The following is a 15,594-nucleotide window of genomic DNA, read 5'->3' as shown; positions in this document are numbered from 1 at the left end:
GCTACGAGCCACGCCCGTGCCCTGAGCTTTCGGCCAGCCAGGCTTTGTATCCGTGCTTTGCCCTGCTCATTTGCTGCTGTGTTGCCGATAACAGCTGAGCACTGTGCAAACCTCGGCAGCACATTCTGCAACGTCGGCATCACGCTCCGGGCTGTGGATTGCTGCCCAGCGTTAGCTACCCGAGGGCAGGGCCTTTCGTCCCTGTCAGGGAAATAGCTGGCAACCAGCCACATGCCAACAGCCCTGCCTTTGAGGTACGGAGAACACACCTTCTTCACTGCTGCTGGTCGTTTCTTGGCCCAGGAGTCCTGCTTCTTATAGTTTCCTCTGTCTGATGCTCCCGCTTCGCCTGCAGCGACGTGTTCTTTTCCGACAGCTCCTTCATGCATCACCCCCCTCCCCTCCCGGGGGGAACAGTGTCAGGGTATAAACAGCAGCAACCAGCTGGGTTTGGCGTGGCAGGCAGGACAGTGGCTGTGCACTGGAGTGTAATGTTATTCTAGGAGTTTCTCGTCACGTTATAAAAAGTAGAGATGGAAAAGACCTAGGAGTTCGCCCCGTCCATCTCCCCCGGCCAGGGCAGGGGCACAGTGGAGCCATTTCAGTGCCACAGAACATGCGTCGTGAGGTTTTTGTGGACAGAGGCTCATTCAGAGGTACATGTCCACAGGTTTTGTAGCTTCAGCAATGCACAAAGTGTGCTAGCCAGAGCACTCGGACACATCAGAACCCAGAAGTCTCATGTACTAAGGCTTCACTTGGAATAATGCTGTATTCAAGATGGAGAAGATCTGTTTGGTCACCTGTAGCCCCTCCCCTTGGCCCCCTTTGGTAGCTGGAATCCAGCTACTCCCTTGCATAATATGGACCTTAGCTGGGATCCAGCCATCCCCTTGCCGAACAATGCAGTGCATGCATCTTAGCTGGGATCCAGCCATCCCCTTGCAGAACAATGCAATCAATGCACCTTAGCTGGGATCCAGCCATCCCCTTGCAGAATAATGCAGTGCATGCATCTTAGCTGGGATCCAGCCATCCCCTTGCAGAACAATGCAGTGCATGCATCTTAGCTGGGATCCAGCCATCCTCTTGCAGAACAATGCAGTGCATGCATCTTAGCTGGGATCCAGCCATCCCCTTGCAGAACAATGCAGTGCATGCATCTAAGCTGGGATCCAGCCATCCCCTTGCAGAACAATGCAGTGCATGCACCTTAGCTGGGATCCAGCCATCCCCTTGCAGAATAATGCAGTGTATGGACCTTAGCTGGGATCCAGCCATCCCCTTGCAGAATAATGCAGTGCATGGACCTTAGCTGGATCCAGCCATCCCCTTGCAGAACAATGCAATTAATGCACCTTAGCTGGGATCCAGCCATCCCCTTGCAGAACAATGCAGTGCATGTGTCCTAGAGGAAATCCAGCCTCACCCTTTCCAAAGGTGGCTTGATTGTGAGCAATATCAGAATTTTCAGTATTTGAACTCTTGTGATTGGTCAGCTGAGTCACATGATATCTTTTCTGTCCCTCCATTGGATAATGGCACAAATTCTCCTAGTGCAAAAGAATTGGAGATTTGGTTTGAATGATGTGACTTTGAAATTTCCTTTTGCACCAGGGTCCAGGCCAGCCTGAGTCGGTGGGGCTAGCGCCCAACAGTGAATACGAACTGGAGCGGATGGTGGGGCATCATTTTTCAGTAGCATTGGTCCAAATCTGCTTTAATTCCTGCTTCTGCATGGGCCCCCAAATAATCCAGTCTTGGCAAGAATCCCCATCTGTCACTGAGTCCTCTCCCTGCTGCGCGTCAGGGGGAATAGCGACCATCAACCACTTATTCTGCTCCAGGGAGTTCTGTCTCCCTAGGCTGATCGATCCTTCTCCTGCCTCATTATCGGAAGTGATTTACGTTTCAGGCCGAGACATTTGGCTTTAATTCGAACTAGGACAAGCGAGATCTGGTCGCTGGTCATCAGCCTGGGTTGTTTCCCTTAATGCTAGTGAAAGGTCATGGGTTGGCTGTCCCAGCGACTGAGCACACGCAATTGTAGGGTAAGCGTTTCACACTTCCGTGTACTGCAGCTTCACCATGAATGGCTTGCTATAGGGTCACTTGGTCTCCAGGGCCTCTCCGGGATTGTCATTGTCTTCTTCCACCTCTCTTTGACAGGGTCACTGGTCTAGTGGCTGGGGGGAAGCAGTAGAAGTGATATGTCTTGATTTTAGTAGGGCTTTTGACACAGTCATTCAAGACATTCTCATAAGCAAATTAGGGAAATGTGATCTAGGTGAAATTACTATGATGTGGGTATACAACTGGTTGACAGAGTGTATTCAAAGAGTAGTTATCAATGGTTCACTGTCAAACTGGGAGGGCGTATCTCGTGAGGACCGACGAGTCAGCCCTGGGTCTGGTACTATTTAATATTTTCATAAATGATTTGGACAATGCAGTGGAGAGTAGGTTTATGAAATTTGCCGATGACACCTCGCCGGGAGAGGTTGCATACACTTTGGTGGACAGGATTAGAATTCGAAACGACCTTGGCAAATTGAAGAATTGGTCTGAAGTCACCAAAATGAAATTCAATAAAGACAGGTGCAAAGTGCTAAAAGAAAACGTCAAATGCACAACTCCAAACTGGGGAATAACGGGCTAGGAGGTAGTGTTGCTGCAAAGGGCTTGCGGGGGTTATAGAGGGTCACAAATTGCATATGAGCCAACAATGTGATACAGTTATGAAAAAGGCTAATATCATTCTGGGGTGTATTAACAGAAGAGTCACATGTAGGACGCGGGAGGTAACTGTCCCGCTCTGCTCTCAGCTGGAGCCCTGTGTCCAGTTCTGGGTGCGACGCTTTAAGAGAGATGTGGACAAATTGGAGAGAGTCCAGAGAAGAGCAATAGAAATGATCAAAGGTTTAGAAAACCTGACCTGAGAAGAAATGTTAAAAAAAAGGACATGTTTTGCCTTGAGAAAAGACCACTGAGCGGGAGACCTGACAACCTGACAACAGTATGAGACCTGACAACAGTATGTGAAGGGCTGTTATAGAGAGGGTGGTGAACAATTGTTCTTCGTGTCCACTGAAGGCAGGACAAGAAGTAATGGACTTAATCTGCAGCAAGGGAGATTTAGCTTAGACATCAGGAAAAAACTTGCTAACTCTTAGGGGAATTAAACTCTGGAAAAGGCTTCTAAGGGAGGTTGCGGAATCCCTGTCATGGGAGGTTTTTAAGAACAGGCTGGACAAACTCCTGTCAGGGGTAGTCTGGGTTTACTTGGTCCTGTCTCAGCGCAGGGGGCTGCGTTAGATAACCTCTCAAAGTCCCTTGCAGCCCTGCCTTTCTGTGATGCCATGAAAACACTTTGGGAAAACAGTTTGTCTAGGGCAGCTGCTGTGTGAGTTAGCTGCTGCCCTCCACCCCAGAGGTGGCTGCACCTCAGTGGTATAGTTGGTGAATCATTTAGTTGGTGAATCATTTTTCATCTGTGTGTGCTTCTTGGTTCTGCCATGCCCCGTCATAAGAAATCAAGGCAGTTGTGACTCACAGTCTACTTTGGCATTGCAGGGGTTTGTTATAAAGGGGCACTGCAAAGATTTTGTTCAGGGGAAAAGTCTCACTGGGGGGCCAGATTGTAAAGCCCATGAACTGACAAGCAGCTTCTGACACAGATAATGCCCTTCGAGGACACAAGGGTATTTGTGTGTGACACTGCTCACCCATGCCAGTAAAGGGCTCACAACCTAGCCCATAGTGATGGATGCATGATGCATAGATTTGCAGACTTAGAAAATTGTACCCACCTGTACAGTGCACACTGGTTTATTATTGTAGGGCTGCCGACAAAGACGCAACAGTGCACGCTGCTTTGTCATGGTAGGGTTGCTTATGAGGGCCGGGTTGTGATCCGTCTGTAGGGCTGATTGCAAGTGCATAGCTGTCTGCACTTCCTTGTTATTGTAGGGTTGCTTGTGAGCGCTAGGCTGTGCCCATTGGCTTGTTTATTGTAGGGTTGCTGAGGAAGGCTGGGAAATGCACCATTTTGTCCTTCTGCATAAAACCCCAAATCCAAAGCCGTAGCCGGGGGCTTTGGCTGAACTGACTAAAAAGAAGAGGGGAGAAAATCAAGGTTTGGAGGATCACAGTGGGTCAGACTTTCGGCCGTAGTTTCCCAGGGCAGGAAGGATCTGGCCTGGGGCAGGAGAGGAGGGTGGGGGAGCTGGGTGTGTAGGTCCAAGGTGGAAAGTAATGAGCAGATCAGAAAGCCCTGGGTGGAGGAGATCTGATCCTGCCTGAATGAGACTGCTGTGGAGCAGCCATCAAGTTACACCGGCCTGGCAGCTGGCGGGACGGGTGAGTGTAGCAGCTAAGCATGGTGGGATCACGACTGCTCCTATATCTCTGCCCACGGCTGTAATGCCGTGTGCTGGAGGGTGCAGGCCCAGCTGGCTTGCTCCGCTCCCGGTCAGGACACGGGCGCTCACAGCCTCATGCTGTGTGTCGGGTCAGGTTGCAGCCCAGGCCCCAGGGCAGAGGGAACTGGGACCTTTACACTGTACGGATGAAGCGAGCAGGGCCAGGGTGCTGCAGCGTCTCTGTGCTCCGGACGGCCGCAGCGTCTCAGGGGAGCGGCGCCCAGCCGGCTGAGCGACTCCACGTCATGCCCGCCTGCCCCGACAGGCCCGTCTGGAGCACACACTTGCTTCCCAGGCTGGCTTGCCCATGCCGCCGTCCCAGGCTGCCGGTGCGGGGCGGAATTGCGGAGCCTCTCTCCTCTCTCCGGTGAGCTGGAGCACAGGCCTGGGGGCAGTGGTTCGAATTCCCACCGGTAAACATGGCATGGGACAGGATTCCTGCTGGGGGGGTGCTTCGGGGATCTCCTGTGTGCCGGCTTCCCCGCCCCACCCATGTTGGATGCCCTCTCCTTCCCTGCCCTTCCACCATCCCACCCCATCTCATGTGCTTTTTCCCTGCCTCTCCCCCACTGGCCCCAGGCCAGGTTCCCCACCCACCCCCTTGCTGACCTCTCCCTACCACCCTTCCCGCCCAACTCGGTTCATATGCTGTGGGGATCCTGGCCCCTGGGGTGATTGCTGAGAGCCCAGCTGTCTTGCTGTCCTGTCCCCTGCCCAGCGCTGAGCCAGAGCCACGCATCACCTGGTTAAACAGCCTGAGCCAGGGTTGTTCCTTCTTCATTCATCCACCTGTGTCTTTGTCCCTGCAGGAGAGTGATGCTGTGCTCTTAGCAGCGCCGTGCCCCTCAGGATGTCGGGAATCCCGGAGGCCCTGACCCGGCTGCGGGGGAGCTCACTCCGGAGTCTGGGTGGGACCCTGGACCCCACCATGGTGTCCATGCCCATTGACCTGGAGAAGGAGGAAATGCGGATTCTCAAAGTGTGTTTTCACAGCAACAGCTTCAACATGGGGAAGAACTTCAAGCTGGTGAAATGCTCCGTCTTGACCGAGATCCGGGTAAGTGGGGTGGGATGCAGGGTCGTAACGGAGATCTGGGTCAGCAGGGCGGGTTGCAGGGTTGTGATGCAGATCTGGGTCAGCAGGGCGGGTTGCAGGGTCGTGATGGAGATCCGGGTCAGCAGGGCGGGTTGCAGTGTCGTGATGGAGATCTGGGTCAGCGGGGCAGGATGCAGCGTCGTGATGGAGATCCGGGTCAGTGGCGTGGATGCAGAGTCGTGACGGAGATCCGGGTCAGCAGGGCGGGTTGCAGGGTTGTGATGGAGATCCGGGTCAGCAGGGCGGGTTGCAGGGTTGTGATGCAGATCTGGGTCAGCAGGGCGGGTTGCAGGGTCGTGATGGAGATCCGGGTCAGCAGGGTGGGTTGCAGTGTCGTGATGGAGATCTGGGTCAGTGGGGTGGGATGCAGCATCGTGACAGAGATCCGGGTCAGTGGGGCGGAAGCTGCCTCACCTGGATTTCCTCAAGCCCAGACCTGGTACACACTGCTGTGCCCTGTTGCTCCCTGATGTAACAGACAGTGGCTGCATATATACCAGCAGCCTGAAATGAACCTGGGACCTTCAGTCCCAAAGCCAAAGGCCTTGGCCACTTGGGCTAAAGAAGCAACTCGCTGCAGCCTGAGCCACGGGCTGTTGTAGTGATTGAGGCCAGCCACTAGCAGAGGACAGCCCCACGCGGAGGCTGGGGGTGCAGTAAGGCGGGATGTCCCCAGTGGTCTCGTCACTTGATTGGCGCCTGAGTCGGCTCCCCGGCTGATGGCCCCGGTGAGACTACAGCTACGGCATGGCTCGCTGGGAAAATCTGGTGTGGGCAGCCAGGAGCTGGGCCTGGTTCCTTGCCTGTGGTTCAGTGGGTTGTTCTGTGTGGGATGCTGGAGTGAGTCACCGAGATTCTGCTGGGATTTCGGTTCCCTTTTCAGGGCTGTTCTGGAGCGTGGCCCCCGCAAGGGCAGGGAGAGAGCTGTCACGCCAGGGCCAGTCATGTAGCCATTGCAGGGAACACTGGGGCTGGGGCAGCCCTTGTGCTCTGCGCAGCAGACACGTCCTTCCTGTTGCTCTGGAGGTATTAACGCTCGGTGTTGTTTGCTGCTCCTGGCTCTAAGGCCAGGGGTGCAGCCAAGGTGCTAGGCTGGGTGAGGAGTGTGGAGACGCAGCTGTGTCCAGGTCTGGGGCATTAACTCTTTCCCTGCTCAAGCATGCTGGGAGGTGTCTTCGGCAGCACAGGGACGGGTTGTGCCCTGTGTACCGGGCAGTACTGAAGTGGCTGAGGCAGAAAAGCCGAGCGATCGTAGGCTCGTCAACTGTGCCGTGCTCTGTGCTGAGCTGCGGTGGACCCCATGGCTGCGGTCTGGTTTACAGAGACAGGTAATTGTGACGGACCCGAGATCAAACCTGAGGTCTTAGGGATGTACAGTAGAACCTCAGCATTATGAATGGACTGGTCAACCACACACCCCATCTGGAACCAGAAGTACGCAATGAGGCAGCAACAAAGACCAAAAAAAAAAGCAAATACAGGACAGTCCTGTGTTAAACCTAAACTACTAACGAAAAAAGGGAAGGAGATCAGGAAAAAACTTGCTAACTTTTAGGGGAATTAAACTCTGGAACAGGCTTCCAAGGGAGGTTGCAGAATCCCTGTCATGGGAGGTTTTTAAGAACAGGCTGGACAAACTCCTGTCAGGGGTAGTCTGGGTTTACTTGGTCTGGGTTTTAAAAAAAAGAAGGAAGGAAACTGTTTCTTTGCTTGTTTCCTTTAAATTAAGATAGTTAAAAGCAGCATTTTCCTTCTGCATAGTAAAGTTTCAAAGCTGTACTAAGTCAATGTTCAATTGTAAACTTTTGAAAGAACCATAACGTTTTGTTCAGAGTTACTAACATTTTGGAGTGACGAACAACCTCCCTTCCCGAGGTGTCTCTAACGCTGAGGTTCTCCTGTAGTTCACGGGACTGTACTGTCTTTGGGGGTGGTGGTGGGGGGGTTTGGCTCTGCTGCCGCCTGATTGCGTACTTCTGGTTCCAGAGGGGGGCGTGTGGCTGACCGGTCATTTCGTAACTCTGGTGTTGGCCACTCTGAGGTGCTACTGTACTTGGGTGGCTGGCCCGTCCCTCTGCCGCCATGCAACATTGCTAGTTTTAGCATGCTCGCTCCATCAAAGCCAGTGCATGTCCGTCGACCCGAGCCGGCAATCACATCTCCCAGCTGCAGTGCGGATGGACCCTTAGAGGAATCCCATCCGACTCCTCAGCCACAGGGCTCACCGGCTTCTGAGGGTCCATCTACCTCTGGACCTCTAAGGACCATGGACCTCGAAGGGTCCCTCGACCTCTGCCGTGCTGGTAATGCAGGGCAGCAAGGCAGATTCGGTAGACGGTGGAGCTGTTGGGGAGGCAGGGCTGGAGAGTCGGGGCCGGGGATTATGGGCTGATTTTCAGAAGAGCTGAGCACTCTCCTGTCCCTTTGAAGTCCATGGGAGCTGCAGGGACTCAGCACCTCTGCGAATCCGGCGAATAGTGCTTCCCCCCAAGCCCCAAAGAAGTCAGTGGAAGCTGCAGGTGCTCAGACCCGCTGCTGATCGGGCTTCCTGCTTAGTTTGACTCCACGGGGGCTTTGCCCCGGAGCTGCTTTGCAGACCCCCAGATCCAGAGCTGACCCCGCATCTCATCCCTCGCGGTGTTGGGACATGCCAGGAATTCCATGAGCTGGGCCCTTTTAGGCAATGAAGTCTGGAGGCAACCCGGGGTGTGCAGCTGTGTATAATACCGACCCTGGAGGCCTCTCCTGGTTGGTGAAGCAACACAGACCCTTGGATCTCCAGGTCAGCAGTTCAAATCCTGCTATGGGTCAGCAGTCAGTGGCAGTCGCTGTTGTGATGTCCCCAGCCGCTGACTTGTCTCTTGTCAGCAGCCTGGGCAAAGCCTGGCTAAGTCAGGGAGCTGGAGCTCAGCTCTCCAGATGAGGCAGGTGTCACAGCATGGGTGGTGCTGGCTGTTCTGTACCTATCCTGCCATCAGTTCCCCAGGACTGTGAGCCCGTCAGCTAGAAATCCACTTAGCGCTCCCAGCAGCCCACTTCCTGACCGAGAGGGACGGTTGATGCATTTGTAGATCTTTGGGCTCATTGCGAGCGGCGGACCACGATGGATGATTATTATTTATCTCTGCCCGGTGTCCTAGCACTTCCCAAACACTTAGGCTCAGTCCCTGCTCTGAGGAGCTCTCAGGCTGAAGACAGAGGCCAGTGGGATGGCAATAGGCAATTTACATACAATTGCTGTGCAGACCCACAAGCTGCCCTGTAACAGCAGGGCAGGGGCCGGCTCTCAGAAGGACCTACACGTGGGCAGGGCGGGGGCCTGGCAGATGAGCGCAGGGAATTGTGTGGAGCACAGGGGCTGTGTGGAAGAAGGCAAGGGGGTGACTGTGCACCGGGGCGGGTGAGATTGGGGGCACGGCAGAGCTGGGGGGATGGGCAGCTTGGCTCGAGAGAGGCTGCCTGGGGAAGAGGAACGTTCCCGCCTCTTGTGCGGAGACGAGGCCACGTAGCCCAGAGTGAGTGAGAGTTACATTTGGGCTTGGTCAGCTGCTGCCCCGTATGCCCCCGGACGCGTGTGGGTCTGGAGCAACTTGCCCCCTGCGGCAATCAGCTGTTTTGCCAGTGGTGGAAGCAGCCACCTGTCGGAATAGATGAGAATTGGCCTAATACGAACAGAGGGGGTGAGAGCATCCAAGACCCCTTGGCCTTTGGAGGGTCCTCAGGGTGATCCCTGGCCCTCCCTTGGCAGTCGTTCGTGGGTGGGTTCCCATGGTTGCTCCCTTGTCTCTGAGCTGCTCTGTCTGCTGTGCACCCCTAGGCATGCACTTTGGCATCATTAGCTCTCCCCAAGCCTCACAACCGCCAGCCCGAAGGAGCAGACCCAGCTTGGGGTCCCGGGGACCCAGGAGATGAGCCTGGAAGGCAGCGAGTCTCAAACTCTGCCTGCCCTCTGGGAGAGGCTCGTCCCACGTACGAGGGGGAGCCCATCAGTCCGCGTGTTCCCCGCTGATCGCAGCTGCAATGCCAGGGTATAACAGGGTGGTCTGGCCCCTTTAAGAGTTGTAGAGGGTTAGGCAGAGCTCCCCTCTCTCTCAGCCAGCAGGGATGAGCCCCCGACCCAGGATGTCTCCTAATGTGTCTCTTCCCTCCCAAGAGGAGAGAGATCAGCATGGAAGAAAGCGGCCTCTGACCTCCCCCAGCCCAGGGAGGGGAAGACAAGCTGGTCTGAGGCTGCACCCTCAGACCTCAGGAGGAGGGAGGTGGGACTCCTGCCCCGGTGAGATGAAGGGCTGGGACTGTGGGGCTAGACAGTCTGCAGTTGATAAGGTACTGAATAAATAAGACCCCATGAAAGGGGAATCTTATTGCAAGAGTGCTGGTCCTAATGTCAATTATTGCAAAGCACCTGGGAGGGAAACTGAGGCAGAGCTGCTGTAGAGCCATCCCTGGCCATGAGGGGGTGCCCTGGAGGCAGCAGCCTGGCCACACAGGGTGTGGAGAGAGATGACTCCCGGCCTGTTTAGGTGTTTGTAGAGGAGGGCTGGGCCATTGACTTGATCTTTGAACTGGCGTGGTTGGTGGTGAAGATCAGGAAGCACTGGGGAAACATCCCCTGCTTAGCAGAGGGGCTGCAATGTGATATGCTTCCAGGGGGCACCATCTGGGTCAGCCTCTGGGCAGCACCTCGCAACAATCTTATCTAGAGGTGACCAACCCACGGCTCGGTCCCCATCCTGCAGGAAAGGGCAGAGACTGTGAAAAAGACATTCTCCAGGGCTGTCGGTGGCTAGACAAAGAAGTGCCCGCGAGAGATTAACACAGCTGGCTGTGGACCCCTTGGGGCACGGTCCTGTGTTTTAACGACAAGGCAACAAGCTGTGGTTACACCTTAGGTGTCCTGACCTTCAGCCTGTCACTCTAATCCCCAGTCCTGCTGCCTCCCTGCTCTTGGGATAGGCCCCGGGAGACCTGATTCCCAGGCCACTTCTCGGGCCAGCAGCCTGCGCACTGAGCTCTGGCGTCCTACACGGGGAGAGGATGCAGACCTGGGAGACTGGCCGGGAGAAATGTAGCAAGCCAGAAAGCAGCAGGACGTGTTGAATCAAGGGACCTGAGCGCTGTTGGAAGGGGCTGGCGCGGAGTACACGACGGACGGGGGAACAGATACGCAGCGGCTGCGGTGCTCGCCCTGGAAGACGGAGGATCTGTTGCCACAGCGAGCCCGGGGGACTGGGGAAAAGGCGCCTTCAAATGAAAACGTCGGGGGGACGGAGAGAAACAGAGGAAAACCTCCACAGATGGCCCGGCTGCTGGGGGACAGGGCGTCTGAGCTGTCACGCTGCTGAATGCTCTGTGGGTGGCTCGTGAGCTGATCCGGGACCGGATTCTCTGCCCACACCCCTGAGGTGCAGCAGTGGCTCCAGTGTCCCCAGGCCGGCGCGGGAGGGGAACTAGGCCGCTGGATTTTCATCCTTCACCAGGATCCATGTGTGTGTGTGGGCGGGTGGATTGTTACTATTTTATCACCTCTGCGAAGAATAAAAATCTTAGTGGAGAGTGATGGCTTCCGAGCCCGCTCTGTCTGCACCCTGGATTTCCTTTTTGCTGTCCCTCCACGGTTATGAAACCCTTTCTGTCCAGATTTGTGGTTTCTTCTTTGTTATGCAAGGCGGAACAGCCCGAGGGTCGGATCCTGCTGAGTGCGGAGCTCCCTCTGCTCCCTGCCAGCTGCAGCGGGAGCAAGAAGGGCTCAGCATGTCTCAGGATCAGACCGTGTTTCGTGGGACGTCTTCCTTTCAGGCAGGGCACAAAACAGCCTGGAGGAGGTTGCCGAGCCTTCTAGCCCCGATTTCAGTTGTGCTTCCTTGAAGCAGAGCCGAAGCCGATCCGTCAAGAGACCTGAGCCAAGGGGAGAAGAGAGGCTTTGGCCTGAGCTTTGAAAAGACAGGGAGAGTCCTGGAGATACAGCGAGGCTGCGTCTGGTAGCCGGAGCTGCCTAGGAGAAGGCTCTCATGCAGAGAGGGAGGCCGAAGGGACAGAGGGAAGTTGCACTTGTGTTGAAGGTGCTGGCCTGGGAGTGGAGAGATGTGACTTCTGCTCTTGGCTCTCCCATAGATTCCCAGTCCATGGGTTCCCCCCCTGTAACACGGGGGCTAGTGACATGTCGCAGGGGGTGCTGGGCTGGTGCTAGATGATGGGGGTGGGGAAGTTACAAAACAAGCAAGGATTCCTGGTTTCAGTAGTTTAAGGCGAGGGAAGATGTGGTCCCCCTGGTAACAGGGAGAAGGCAGGCAGATCGCATGAGGAGAATTGCTGGGGTGGGATCCTGGCCCCTGTTGCGTTCCATGGGGTTTGCCATTGACGTCAGTGGGGCCGGGATTTCACCTGTGCCCTTTAGCTGACCTCCGTCCTCTCTCTCCTTGGCTGCACGTCCCCTTTAAGGAGGACGGACTGAGTGTCAGCTGGCTTTGACTCTGTGTTCCGACCTGTCAGGCAGCTTTCCCGGGGGGCTGGGAGTGTGAGGGAAAGCCGGGGAGCCAGCCTCATGGGCGCGGCAGTGCCACTGAGGGGTTCGATGCGTTTGCCGCCGTCGCTCGACTTTTTCGGCCACTCAGGCCCTGTCTCTGTTTGCAGCACCGCTTTCTAGCCACCTCAAGCGTGCTGTAAGAACCGGTTAAACCAGACGGCCTTAAATAAGCTGATAGGGCAGAAGAGGTTCGGTCTGAACTGGTTTAGTGCCAGTGTGAATGCGTGGATGCTCCCAGAGCAGGCCAGAGGCCTTGCGAAACCTCCCAGGATGCACCGCTTCCAGGAGCGGAACTGGGGCTTGTGGAATATATGCCCAGACAGCACTGCAGCTGGATTCCCAATTCGATGCAACTGCATTGCGGATTCAGTGCCACGGGTCCCATTGCAGCGTGCTGCGTCCCTCCTGTAACACACCAGGCTCTGGCTGGCTGGCGCGCAGCTTTGAACTCCGGCTGCTGCTGCCATGGCTCGGCTGCAAGTCAAGAAGAAGACAGCAGGAAACCCCCCAGAAGCGGGGTGACCCCACTTCACTCAGCGACCGTGGCGTCTGTGCTTACCCTTCCGTGTCAGGCTCCTTGTCCGGGAACGGAGCCGGGGGCTGGGGAGTATGGCCAGCCATCCCCTGTGCTCAGTCGCGATGCCGACACCTGTCTGGTGGGATCTGCATTAAAGCCGCCTGCCCATCTCATGCAGGCCACAGGGCTTTTGGGGCCTCCCTGGGCAGGATGGGCTCCAGCGCTGTCAGGCTTTGTAGCCCGTTGACATTCCCCTCATCTACCACCCTGCCCGAGAGCAGCAGATTTCAGCCGTGGGACTGCAGACAAATGTTGCCATGGAATGAAGAAGAGGACAGACACACAAGGAGAGGGGCGCTCGGGGAGCAGTGTGGTTTAGTGGATAGTGTGCTGGCCTGGGCCTTAGGACACCTGTGTTCTCGTTCCAGCTTTGCCCGCAGGCTGCTGGGTGACCTTAGACAATCGCTTTACTTCCCGTTCAATGACACTGACCTCCTCGTAGAGCACTCTGAGCTCTCTAGATGAAAAGTGGTATATCAGAGTGAGGTATTATCGTAGGACAGGAAGGGATCTCGAGTGGTCATCTAGTCCAGTCCCCTGCTCTGAGACAGGACTCAGTATTATCTAGACCATGCATCCGATGAAGTGGGCTGTAGCTCACGAAAGCTTTATGCTCTAATAAATTTGTTAGTCTCTAAGGTGACACAAGTCCTCCTTTTCTTTTTGCAGATACAGACTAACACGGCTGCTACTCTGAAATCTAGACGAGTGTTTCTCAACCTATGGGTTGTGACCCCCCCTCTCTCCGGGAAGGGTCATAGGCCAGGTTTAGTGGGGTCACAAGTGCAGGGCCAGCGTTAGGGGGTGGCAAGCAGGGCAATTGCCCAGGGGCCCCGTGAAGCTAAGTTACTTACCTCAGCTCCGGGCGGCGGGGAGATTCCTGGAAGCTTCATCACACCACGTAATCTTTCATTAAAGATTTAATCTTTAATTCCTGGAGACTACAGGAGAGTCCTGGAGTGTTGGCAACTAGTGTTGGCCCTGAGCTACCAGGAGCTGAAGTCCAAGCCCAAGCTTAAAGTAGGGGGTTGCAATTTCTTTTTAAGTCCCAAGAGGGTATCCAGCACAAAAAGGTTAAGAAACACTGATCTAGACCATCCCTGGCAGGGGTTTGTCTGAGCTGTTCTTAAAAACTTCCAATGACAGAGATTCCACCATCTGCCTGGGTAATTTGTTCCAGTTCTTAACCACCCTGACAGTTCGCAAGTTTTTCCCAATGCCCTTGCTGCAATTTAAGCTCACTGCTTCCTGTCCTGTCCTCAGTGGCTAAGGAGAACAATTTTCCTCTCTCCTCTTTATAACAACTTTTTATGTACTTTAAGACTATTATCGTGTCCCCTCTCAGTCTTCTCTTCTCCAGACTAAACAAACCCAGTTTTTTCAATCTTTCCTGGTAGGCCCTGTTTTCTAGACCTTTAATCATTTTTGTTGCTCTTCTCTGGACTTTCTCCAGTTTGTCCACATCTTTCTGGAAATGTGGTGCCCAGAGAAATGGACACAGTACTCCAGTTGAGGCCTAATCAGTGTGAAGTAGAGCGGAAGAATTACTACTTGTGTCTTACTTACAACACTCTGCTAATACATCCCAGAAGGATGTTTGCTTTTTTTTCAACAGCATTACACTGTTGATTCATATTTAGCTTGTGGTCCACTATGACCCCCAGATCCCTTTCCGCAGTACTCCTTCCTAGGCAGTCATTTCCTATTTTGTGCTTTCCTAAGTGGGGTACTTTGCATTTGTCCTTATTGAATTTCATCCTATTTACTTCACACCATTTCTCCAGTTTGTCCAGATCATTCTAAATACTGATCCTGTCCTCCAAAGCTCTTGCAACCCCTCCCAGCTTGGTATGGTCCGCAAACTTTATAAGTGTACTCCCTATGCCATTATCTAAATCATTGATGAAGATATGAAGAATTGGACGTGGGGCAGACCTCTAAGGGACCCCACTGGCTAGGCCCTTCCAGCTCGATTGTGAGCCATTGCTAACTACTGTCTGAGTACGGTTTTCCAGCCAGCTGTGCACCCACTGTGTAGTAGCTTTGTCTAGGCTGTTTCCTAGTTTGGTTATGAGGTCATGTGAGACAGTATCAAAAACCTTACCAAAGTCATGTGTTATCCAGATGAGCTCTTCCCCACTTAGGGGCTTCTTCTCCTCTCCGCAGCTTGGTTCATCCATGGAAACTCAGGCTTAACACCGAAGCGGGGACTGGTGATTCTCCCACAGCAGATGTCCCAGGCCACTTATTTCTCCTGAAGACTATTTGCCCAGGGTTTCCCCTCCAAAACCTTTCCCTTGCACTGAGCATCTACAAACAAACATGTGGACAAGGGGGATCCAGTGGACATAGTGTACTTAGATTTCCAGAAAGCCTTTGACAAGGTCCCTCACCAAAGGCTCTTACATAAATTAAGTTGTCATGGGATAAGAGGGAAGATCCTTTCATGGATTGAGAACTGGTTAAAAGACAGGGAGCAAAGGGTAGGAATAAATGGTAAATTTTCAGAATGGAGAGGGGTTACTAGTGGTGTTCCCCAAGGGTCAGTCCTAGGACCAATCCTATTCAGCTTATTCATAAAGGATCTGGAGAAAGGGATAACCAGTGAGGTGGCAAAGTTTGCAGACAATACTAAACTGCTCAAGATAGTTAAGACCAAAGCAGACTGTGAAGAACTTCAAAAAGATCTCACAAACCTAAGTGATTGGGCAACAAAATGGCAAATGAAATTTAATGTGGACAAATGTAAAGTAATGCACATTGGAAAAAATAACCCCAACTATACATACAATATGAAGGGGGCTAATTTAGCTACAAGTAATCAGGAAAGAGATCTTGGAGTCATCGTGGATAGTTCTCTGAAGTGTGCAGCGGCAGTCAAAAAAGTGAACAGGATGTTAGGAATCATTAAAAATGGGATAGAGTAAGACGGAGAGTATCTTATTGCCCTTATATAAATCCATGGTACACCGAC

The 15,594-nt window shown here is 53.9% G+C and overlaps 1 protein-coding gene across 12 annotated transcripts in view; it reads left to right on the top strand.

The window, feature by feature from the left end:
- The window catches only part of PTK2B (protein tyrosine kinase 2 beta), a 108,870-nt gene that overhangs the window by 54,470 nt on the left and 38,806 nt on the right, over positions 1–15,594 (top strand). For 10 of the 12 annotated variants that reach the window (XM_037893774.2, XM_043542038.1, XM_037893780.2 and 7 more), the window contains exon 2: positions 5,231–5,478. In XM_037893774.2, coding sequence (XP_037749702.1) covers positions 5,272–5,478 — 207 coding nt within the window. In that variant the 5' untranslated portion in view covers positions 5,231–5,271. Of the gene's footprint in view, positions 1–4,520; positions 4,789–5,230; positions 5,479–5,700; positions 5,712–15,594 lie in introns of those variants that run through there. The other 2 variants (XM_043542039.1, XM_043542040.1) reach the window with 2 other exon arrangements.

Source organism: Chelonia mydas, chromosome 3 (assembly GCF_015237465.2).
Source record: "Chelonia mydas isolate rCheMyd1 chromosome 3, rCheMyd1.pri.v2, whole genome shotgun sequence".
Taxonomy (NCBI): Eukaryota; Metazoa; Chordata; order Testudines; family Cheloniidae; genus Chelonia; species Chelonia mydas.
The sequence above is the reverse complement of the archived record's forward strand: the minus strand, read 5'-3'. Positions and strand labels throughout refer to the sequence as shown.